General features: G+C 37.6%; 1 protein-coding gene across 1 annotated transcript; it reads left to right on the top strand.

Moving 5' to 3' along the window:
• Positions 1-2316: 2316 nt before the first annotated feature.
• On the top strand, positions 2317-3337 carry LOC127680629 (olfactory receptor 52K1-like). The gene has a single exon (XM_052176227.1). The coding sequence runs from the start codon at positions 2363-2365 to the stop codon at positions 3335-3337; it is 975 nt and encodes a 324-aa protein (XP_052032187.1). The 5' UTR covers positions 2317-2362.
• Positions 3338-11401: the final 8064 nt, after the last annotated feature.

Genomic DNA, 11401 nt, shown 5'->3' with positions numbered 1-11401 from the left:
TAGTACTAGTTGTGATTCATGCTTTTAGATATCTAAACTGAATAAGAACTCATGAACTAGGACTCAATTTATTTCTAAATGAGTTTATTTCCTTGGCTATTCATCATCTTATTGATTTATTGGATGCTTATTATATGGCATTATGTGCCAAGCATTACACATATGCTTTGAATGCAAGATGTGAGGAGAATACAGGTTTGGATTGTTATCCTTAGTGCAATTATCCAAAGAACTAGGCTAAGGTTTCTTTTTTTTTTCTAAAGAGCCTCCAGTCCCATGACTGCAAAACAAGATTTTCTATTTAAGGAGCTGCATTCAGGGATGTAAATGTGAGGAGGCAGAACTAGGGGAAGGATTCACTCGGTTAAAAGCTACTAGTTGCTGGCCAGTGCTTGCCGTCTTTACTCATCAGGGTCACCTTGTAACAGGACATAAATGGCAGAGTCCAGGATTTCTGAATGTTATTACAATCATAGCTTTCTGATGATGAAACTATAGCTCCTATTGTATATGATGAAAGTATGTGTTTATAGCTGAGGGCATCTGTACTGCTATATTTATGAATGTTACAGGACATTTAATTCTACTCTTCTTTTTATGCCCTTGCTGACAATCATCTCTAATTGCCATCTTTCTACAAGATCTGTCTGCGAGAAGAATTTTATCAGAATTTGGCTGAATCCACCTTTTGTGGTGTTTTCCTGATTTTGTGATTTTGACTTTTGACAAACAGTATAAGGAAAAAATTGAAGGCATCCTATCATCTTAAGTCATTGTTCCTTCTCATTGTCAAAGAGGATATAAGCTATTTTTTCAGCATGTTTTCTTTATCATTAATTAATTAATTTACACCCTGATTAGAGCTTCCCCTCCCTCCTTTCCTCCCACCCAGTTTCTCCTTCCTTCCTTTCCCCCTCTGCGCCCTCTCAGAGAAGGGGAGACCTCCTCTAGATATCAGTCTTGGCAAATCAAGTTGTAGTAGGACAGGGTGCATCTTCTTCTGTTGAGCCTAGACTTGAGCACAGTGTACTGTTTCAGCTCCAGCTCTCACTGGTAGCTGGAGCTTTGCAGTTCTTGTCTGATATATCTGCTACTTTATACTCTCTCTCTTACTCCTTCCTCCAGGCTCCCACAGCATCATTTTATTTTCTCTCTGAATTCTGTGGTGGCCCCCAGATTCTACATTTAAGTAAGATCATGCAATTGTTTGCTTTTTTTTTGTATGTGGCTTATTTTACTTAACATAGTCTCCACTAAATATGTCTCTGTTGTGGCAAGAGTAACGATTTTCTTCCCTGAGACTAGTAATGTTCAGACATAACACACTGTTTCATTATTTCTTCTTTGACTCACCATTCAGTCAAGATGGAGTATTTCCAGAATCCCTAAGATTAACCAGCTTTATCTTCTGGGAGTATAGTCAATCTCCAGGGTCAGTGTTACTCACAACAGCTATGGTGCCTTGTGGTTTTGTGTTGCAGAGGGGATTGTCAAGGAGCTAATTCCATACACCTTGGGGCTTTTTCCTTAGGTGCCTTAAAGAAGCACATCATGTCTTCTGAGTGCCTGAGAGGAGAGAGGAGAGATGCAGGGCTGTGAGCATGAGTGTTTGTTAAAATACACACACATGCACATGTACACATGCAGTTCAAAATATTTACTGAAGACGGCTGAGACTAGCTGCTCAGCTTCTCCCTGCCTCCTTTCAGGTAAGAGCATGCGGGTGACAGTAGTCTTTACACTCAAAATTTACTTTGTGGCATGCACACTGAATGCCAGCTGCACAGGCCCCCAGTGCTCACATCCACGTCGATCGCCATTGCCAAATTTTCATTCTCATATACACAGAAAAAAAAACCTTCCAGATCCCACATCTGCTAGAAATGAATATTCTTTCATTTTGAGATGAATTTTGTATAAATTTGAAGTTAATTTTTTCTCTTTTAGGTTTATTTTTTCTAATTGTTTCTGGGAGAAAATAAGTCTATTCCTTTTTGCATTTTTATTCATTTTTCTGAATGCTTTGAGTTACGATTTTTAGTGACAATGTATATATTTCATTGTATATTCACCTACATTTAATAATATATTTTAACAATGAGTCATTAATCATTTTTCCTCATTAAAAGCATTTCTCCTGCACACATTCTCAGACACTGATGCTGTCATGTGAACACTACATTGTTGCTTCACACCACAGCACAGTGCCAGGCTGCATAACATATACTATCATTAGTTCAGATTGTTTTGTATATTTAATGTTCTATTATTTCCCCCCTTTTTAAGTATCTGAATTTTTTTATAATTTAAGTGCAGGCAGTTTCTTTGTTGCTCCCTTCAGGTACTTCACCAGGGCGCCACCATGATGCCTTGCAACAGCACGAGCCACCCTTCTTTCTTCATTCTCCAAGGCATTCCTGGGATGGAAGACAAGCACAGATGGATCTCCATCCCCTTCTCCTCCATGTACTTCATCACCGTGATGGGGAACTGCACCATTCTTCTGACCATCTCCATGGAACGCTCCCTGCACAAGCCCATGTTCCTGCTTCTCTTCCTCCTGGCCCTCACAGACTTGGGTATGTCGACGACCACCATTCCTAAGGTGCTCTGCATATTCTGGTTTGGACAGAGTCAGATAAGCTACAAAGGCTGCTTGGTCCAGCTGTTCTTCATCCATTCCATCTCTGCCATGCAGTCATCCGTCCTGATGACCATGGCCTTTGACCGTTACGTGGCTATCTGTAAGCCCTTGCATTACTCCACCATTCTTTCCAATAGTCGCATTGGGCTCATTGGCCTAGCGAGCCTGGTACGAGCAATCCTGTTTATTCTCCCCATGCCTATCCTCCTCCAGCGTATGCCATTTCATGACAGTCGAGTCATCCCCACAACCTATTGTGAACACATGGCTGTAGTGAAGATGGTATGTGTCGATACCACTGTCAATAGGATATATGGTTTGGTTGTAGCCATGGTGGTGGTTGGGACAGACATCTCAGCTATTGCCTCATCTTATGTGTTAATCCTACGAGCTATCATGCATCTCTCTTCCAAGGAAGCCCACCACAAAGCAGTCAACACCTGCACCACACACATCTGTGTCATGCTTGTCTCATATACCCCTAGTCTTTTCTCTTTTCTGACTCATCGCTTTGGGAGAGGCATCCCGCCTCATGTCCACACTATTCTGGGCAACCTCTACTTCCTTGTGCCACCAATGCTCAATCCTATTATTTATGGGGTAAAAACCAAGGAATTTCGGGACAAAGTTACCAAATATTTATACAGGAGAAAGGAGCCTATAATTTTTTCTCACAATCAGAAAGTTGTTTGATAAACTAGCAATTGTATTAGGAATCAGTGGTAAGTGTCTAGGGGAAATAGATTAATGGTAGAAATACATTGAACTATCAGATTAACAGCCATGATATTTATTCTTGCATAGAGGAGCTAAGATGTGGAAGAACTCTTGATTTCAGTAACTCACTGGCAATGCAACTGTTCTTCATAAAATAGAATAATGACATCTGCTCTTAATATTTAACAGTGTTGAGCAAACTACTTGTGATAAGGTATATTAAAGCACTTTGAATGCCACCATCCACTCTTTTCATGTGAGAGAATGTGGGACATTTTCAAACAGAGTATCATAGAGCAAACTGTAACTTTCTCATTCTCAAGTGGTCAAATATTATAATATATACTTGCCAAGGTATGCACAGTCAAGCCTGACGCAGGGTTTTGTGCATCTATTTGTGTGGCGGAAAGAAGGTTGCGGGATAGAAAAAGTTGTTTGAGAGGAGTGAAAGGGGTCAAGAAAGCTTGAAAATGAAGTTAGAACCGATGTTTTATCATCCTAGGCAGAAGCCTGACACTTGGACCACAGAACTTTGTTTCCTTTGACCAAGGAAGTACATACTGGACATAAACTTGGGTTTCTAGAGAAACTTTAGAGAAGGAAAATTATTTGGAAACTCTAGTTAGAAAGAAAAGGTTGATATGGGTTTTATTTAATTTTATACTTGCAAAAATTGCTGGAGTCAAATTTTCTACTTCTCACAACCAAATGAGAAGACCTTCTCTCCTCTCTCTCCTCTCTCTCTCTTTCTTTCTTTCTCTCTCTCTCTCTCTCTCTCTCTCTCTCTCTCTCTCTCTCTCTCTCTCTCTTTTTGAAGAGCTCTTTTAAAATTTTTTATTTATTTCTATTTCATTCACATTGGTGTTTTGCCTGCATGTATGTGTGAGGGCATCAGATTCCCTGGAACTGGAATTAAAGAGAGTTGTGTATTGCCATTTTGATGTTGGGAACTCAACCCAGTACCCCTAGAAGAGTAGCCAGTTCTCTTGACCACTGAGCCATATCTCCAGCCCTAAGAAGACTCTCTTCTGATGAAAAACTCTTGAGAATGTCTTCAGAGGGAAAGCAGTGAAAGTCAGTTTTATACTGAAAATCATCATGAAATCATGCATAAGGTTGGATTGTTTGTTGTAAAAAAAAATCTGTGGACTGAGTACAGAGGCAAGATTTACTCTGGACTTAGTGGTCAGTTCATCCACAGATTATGTTTTTGCTTTGTGTTGAGAAAGTCTCCCTATGGACTTCACTGGTGTGTAGCTTGCTATGGAGGCCAGAGTGGCCTCAAACTCAAAGAGAGCCTCCTGTTGCTTCCTTCACGCGCTGAGATTAAAGGGGTGTGTGTGCATTCACAACAAGCTCCACAGATTATTAAAAATTCTAATTTTTAATAAAAAATTTATCTTTGTTAAGAAAAATTGGAAAGCACAACTCTAGTAAATTTTAGAAAGTATTCTTAGGAAACAAATAAATAAATAAAACAATTCTAGAAAGAGCTTACACAGGTTGGCATAGTTATCAAACTTTCCGTCTTTGGGGGCCTTACTTTTCAAACAAAGGCTAATAAAAATGTTATCATTATTATTGTTCTCCATTACATTGTTACTAAAGAAATGCTTGAATTTGATAAGGCAGTCAACTGTGTTAGACTATTCAATATAATATAAGTTTTCTTCTAGCTATATTCCTGAATATATACTATATATATATGTATATAATAGTTCTATAAGAAAACCTGAAAATTTTAACTAATAGATGAGCGAGAAGGTATAAATTGAATATATCTGTGATTAAAGTATTTTACTGATTTGATAGACAAAGAATTAAAAATGTTAATATATGATTTCTCTTTTTTTTAAAGGGAGGAGACATTATACTCATCCCTTTACCTTTTTTTTTAACAAAATAAAATGTAAAACGATAAATCAAAACCCATCATATTTAAAAACAAAAGCCAAGAGAAAAATAAAAAAAAATCCCCATGAGAAGATGCGAGGATCAGCGACCCATTTGTTCACACATTTTGGAGCCCCATAAAAGTGCTAAATTCAAAGCTAGAGTATGGATTCAGAGGACTTGGTGCGAACACTTGTAAGCCTTGTGCTTTGTAATTTTATGAGGTCCCATTTGTCAATCTTGATCTTAGAGCATAAGCTATTGGTGTTTTATTCAGGAACTTTTCCCCTGTGCCCATGTCCTCAAGGGTCTTCCCCAGTTTCTTTTCTATTAGTTTCAGTGTGTCTGATTTTATGTGGAGGTCCTTGATCCACTTGGAGTTGAGCTTAGGACAAGGAGACAAGGATGGATCAATTCGCATTCTTCTGCATGCTGACCTCCAGTTGAACCAGCACCATTTGTTGAAAAGGCTATCTTTTTTCCATTGGATGGTTTCAGCTCCTTTGTCAAAGATCAAGTGGCCATAGGTGTGTGGGTTCATTTCTAGGTCTTCAATCCTATTCCATTGATCTATCTGCCTGTCACTGTACCAATACCATGCAGTTTTTAACACTATTGCTCTGTAGTACTGCTTGAGGTCTGGGATACTGATTCCCCCGGAAGTTCTTTTACTGTTGAGAATAGTTTTAGTTATCCTGAGTTTTTTGTTATTCCAGATGAATTTGAGAATTGCTCTTTCTAACTCTATGAAGAACTAAGCTGGGATTTTGATGGTGATTGCATTGAATCTGTAGATTGCTTTTGGTAAGATGGCCATTTTAACTATATTAATCCTGCCAATCCACGAGCATGGAAGATTTTTCCATTTTATGAGGTCTTCTTCAATTTCCTTCTTCAGAGACCTGAAGTTCTTCTCATACAGATCTTTGACTTGTTTGGTTAGAGTCACACCAAAATACTTTCTATTGTTTGTGGCTGTTTTTGCTGCTTGGGTCTCTGTGAGTTCATATGAACTTTTCTCAGTCGCGTCAGAGCACCTGTTCTCCTGGCCTTCTCCAGTCCCTCTGTCTCTTCCATCTGTTCCACCTCCCCTCCCTTGAGGATCCCTGTGCTCCAAGGGGAGGAATTTAATGGAGACATCTCACATAGAAGACATCCATTGGATATTTTCAAATTAAATGATGTAAATAATATACAAAGAAAGAGGAATATACCACTACACATTTCCTAGGACCAAAATATAAAATCTTCACCAGTGTATAGAAACTTTTGATATTAATTGTGGACCATTGATTTTAGTTATAATGTAACAGAGTTATCTCAAAAAGCAATTTTGTTTCCAGGCAATGCCAATTTGGTGTTTACTTAAATACCCTAGAATTCAGTCATACAGAACTTAAACAAGGGTCAGACAAGTGATAAGTCAAGAGATTGTAATTTGTATGTAGTCTCACCCCACTCAATTTTATATGAATTTCCTGCCACTTCCTCAAATATAGTTTTTTTTAATTTTTTTATTCGGTATATTTTTTATTTATATTTCAAATGATTTCCCCTTTCCTAGCCCCCCCCACTCCCAAAAAGTCCCGTAAGCCCCCTTCTCTTCCCCTGTCCTCCTACCCACCCCTTCCCACTTCCCCGTTCTGGTTTTGCTGAATACTGCTTCATTGAGTCTTTCCAGAACAAGGGGCCACTCTTCCTTTCTTCTTGTACCTCATCAAATATAGTTTTAATGGTAAAATTATTCAATCTTGTCTTTGTTTACTTTTTAAAATATTATTTTTAAACTTTTGCAATACAGAGTATCACAATGGCACTACTGTTTACTTTAATATAAGCAGAACTCTTTCTTTGATAACCTAAAAAATTGTAGTAACTACAAGTGGACCAGTGATGCCTGGGTAGATGGGACAGCTGGGAGAATTATTGGTTTTGGTAGAAGAATATTTTAAGTGTTACTAAGGTACTAAACATGAATTTAAGAAAAGCATACCCTTGACAAGAGATAGTCATCTTAAATGTCTTCTATGAAAAAAAAAAAGATTTACTATGAAGCCAATATCATCTGCGGAGAGGACTGAATTAACGGTTTACAGTTTAAACAAATTGGAATATATTGAAGTTTGTGTTTATTTGATTATTTGTCTTTGTGGATATTGCACATCAGGACAGATATATCTATTTAGTTATTTCAAAGCTCCATGGCAGTGGTTTTCAATCTTCCTAATACTGCAAGCATTTAATACAGTTTCTCCTTGTCAATGCCTAGTGCGTTGGGCCCCTGGGTAGGGAGGGTCATAGCAATCAGGACAAAAGGAATGCAGAATAAAGTGAACCACTGCATACTTTATTGAATTCTACAGCATCTTTTATAGGCAAACAGAATAAAGATTTCTCACAGCTTCTAACTCTCAACAGCTTCTATTTCTCAAACAATAGTTCAAGGTGACCTAAACCTCCTTGCAGACAGAGAAATCTGTCTGTAGTCTGACTCTTTATATTGTTGCTTAGTTTAATTAAAACAAAAGATTTTTCTTATGAGAAAATGAAGGCCATGTACTGAGGCATGCAGAAAACATCAGGGATCTCTAAAGAGAAAGGGTACTTTGTCTTCTGATATCCATTTTGTGCTTAGGCGGTTTACTGTACCCTGTTTGCCTGCTCTGGTTCAATTTCCATGTACCTACCATACTGAGCTCCTGGGTTTGTAACTTCATGGTTTTGACTGTATAAACTAGCAGTACTAAAAAACCCAAATCTTATAGAGAATTATGGAAGGATTGCCATCTGCCATATATCAACTAGACATGGGGTAATTATCCAAAAGTCAAAGGCTGGGTACTTGCACGGAAGAGGAAACTTGGATCTGAAATATCCATACTTACTTTTCTTTCTGTGTAGCAAGCCACAAAAATGTACATTTGACCATTGTTCATATGACATGTAGCATTCTGTATATGTTTTGTTCTAAGCACTTTCAATAAGATAAAAAATAAAGAAGAGCTAAAAATATTCATCCTAAAATAAAGCAACTTGCAACACCCAACTTTTTTCTCATGAAGCATATGAGAATTGGGAGTCTGATGACAACTTGGTGGGTGCTGACTGGCCAGTTTTTTAAAAAATGTTTAGAATTGATATCAACAGAAGCAAAAGTCTTCTTAAGATTTGATTGGAACTGTAGGATCCAATTCCAAAATCAAATCCCAGTATCACTGCTGACTGGGACCTCAGTTTTTGTCACAGATACCTCTTCATAAAGTTACTGCACAACCCATGACAGGGAATCTGGTTACAGACTAAATGAAAGATGATCTAGAATCAGAAATGATACAGTGCCATCTCAATCATATTCTGTTCTTTATACAGACTAGCCTTGATACAATGTGCTGCAGGATGGAAAGTAAAGCCTGCCTTCAAGAAGGGTGCGTTAGCCTGGTGTCTGCTCACAGCAGTGTCTGTATTCAAGAAGTGTGGGTTAGCCTGGTGTCTGCTCACAGCAGTGTCTGTGTTCAAGAAGTGTGGGTTAGCCTGGTGTCTGCTCACAGCAGTGTCTGTGTTCAAGAAGGGTGCGTTAGCCTGGTGTCTACTCATAGCAGTGTCTGTGTTCAAGAAGTGTGGGTTAGCCTGGAGTCTGCTTTCAGCAGTGACTGTGTTCAAGTGTTTTATCTCTAACAGGAGAGCTTGTTGAAAGGCCAGTGCTAAGGATGACATACCCCCAACCAACATTTCCAGAAATGTTCATTGGAACACTTCTGCTGAGACTTGTCATTAATCCCTTCATGCTTTCTCTTATGAGTGAAACATGGATTTAAATGTATATGCACAGGACATGAAAGTATAAAGGGGACAGTAAGGTGGAACAAAAGGATAAGGGTTATAAAATGGTAATGGGAAGAAAGAAAAGGAAGTATTACATATTTTCTCTCATGCAGAATCTATGTTTAAATGTATATTCTGTACATAGGCATAAAAGCAGAATGGGATCCATGTAGAGTGACAAGTTGGAGGGAGATGGTGGAATGAGTAAAAGAACATGCGAAAATGTCATAATCAAACTTGTTATTTTGTATAGGTAGCTGAAATAACTAATTAAAATATAATTTTAGAAATTGGATGGACATGTGTCAAGGACATTTGAAAATGCAGGGTAGTATAACAGAAAAGGGAGGTATTTTATTTCTCTAAGTACTTTTCAACTGTTTATACTTCAATCACAGCAGAGTTTAAATTTAATTTTGTTGCTGAACATGAGTTAGGGATATAATTCTTGCCACATTTTTGAGATTCAAGCTTCTCTTGTTAAGTGTTCCACCTAGTATTGCTTCACAAATGTTTTAATTCTATGCTGTACAAATAGGAATAACAGAGGGGGAAGAGATGGGTCAGAATCTGAATGCAGGCTTAACTGTTCACTGCTTGTGTGGGAAGGTTTTACAAAGAAGTCAAGCCTTTTAAAGTTAATATGCAAGGCATGTTATTATACAGCTTGATTTGCAATGGAAATACTATACATAAAATGCCTGGGGTGACTAAGAGAAGTACCCCAACATATGGCACTACTACTGGAACTAATGGAAGGTAAGAGAATGTGGCCTTCCATTAATCGAGAAACCTTTGCTGTTTCCCTGAGCTTTTCATAGAGTTTCTTATTACTGAGTGTATTGACCTACTTGATCAAAAATTTTCTCCTATTAATTGTATCCTACAATCCTTCATAAATGATATTATACTTTGAGGAGAACAGAAAATTCAATCATGAATTTTCCTAGGTTTTATTTTTTATGCATTCTGACATGGTGATCATGATGGTAGCTGAAAGTGACCATTAGGTATAAATACTCTCTTCATGCTCAGAACTCCAACAGGAAATGAAAAGACTTGAAGAAACCTCCATAGAGTAAATTGGGATCTGTTTTAACAGATTGATAAGTGCTTTCTTTCACACCTTATGTGTAAGATGCATATAGGTTTTGATGTAGGCATCTTCCTAATCTAATCAGGACCAAATAAAATGCAGGGGAAGAATGTTCATTGAGAAAGGCTTTTCTGCTCTAGCCTAAAATTGCTATTAGAATTGATAGACTGACTTATTCTTAAGGAAAGAAGAAATTTGATTTGATGGCTAGAGATAAAGACTGCAAATGTCTCACTCTTTATTACTCATTTAAGAATCTCACTGGCCTGTCAGCTTCGCATAAGAGGTGACTTATGAGAAGATTTGGAGGGAGGGAATGGAGGGAAAACTAATAATAGTATATTACAATCTCAAAAAATTGAAAGTTTTGTTTTGTTTTTAAATTTCAAACACAATGTCATAGGTTGAAATTGGGGTTCAGAAACATAAGGCCCTTGCTCCTAACTTTAAGTTCAATCTGTTTGCCTCAACACTAAGATGAAGATCGAAAGTGTCTTTACGTTCCGTGCTTTTATTTTGTGCAAGTTGTTTTAGACATGACATTTTATAATTGCATTTTTATAATAATCATTATTGTAAATTTTATTCATACAATGATTTCAAACAGAGGAACAGAGCAATACTTCACTACATAATGTAAGTTGATCTTTATGCAAAAGCTAGGCTTTTCCGGATAAGTTCATGTGAGGCTAATGTTGGATTAGAAGCAAGTAATTTCCAACTCACATGCACTTTTTTAGAGTTCCCCCTTACAGGGGTATCTTGAATTATGACTCTAGACAGCGTGACTTAGTTTGCAATGAAACAGTTCAAATTATGTATTTCAATAGTCCATAAATCCTGACTATACATTGCACACACACACACACATATTATCACAATCATTTGAGTAGTCTTGGAAAATTCCACACTACTAACAAATTAAAAAGTCAAAATAAGCTGAGTAATTACTCTTCAATTTCCTCAGCAGTTATCATAAAGAAGGATACAGTGAGAAGCACACCAGGATCCCTTTAGCAAGAAGATAGTAATTAGAAGTAAACAAACTTGAGAATGAGCACATAGGAAAAATGGAGTGAGACCACTCTTTTGTTGTCTATTCTTTCCATAATATCCACAGTTTACCAGGAGATATTGCTATGTCTTGGATGGTTGTCAAAGGTCTTCTCAGATAGTCTCATCATTTGTCAAGTTGAAGGATTATTGCTGGGATTCACATCCTATAAAGT

The sequence above is a fragment of the Apodemus sylvaticus genome, chromosome 1 (genome assembly GCF_947179515.1).
Source record: "Apodemus sylvaticus chromosome 1, mApoSyl1.1, whole genome shotgun sequence".
Classification (NCBI taxonomy): Eukaryota; Metazoa; Chordata; class Mammalia; order Rodentia; family Muridae; genus Apodemus; species Apodemus sylvaticus.
This window is presented reverse-complemented; position numbering and strand designations above follow the sequence as displayed.

Excerpts from the sequence above, each read along its gene's own strand:
- LOC127680629 (XM_052176227.1), top strand. The coding sequence starts at position 2,363 with ATGATGCCTTGCAACAGCACGAGCCACCCTTCTTTCTTCATTCTCCAA.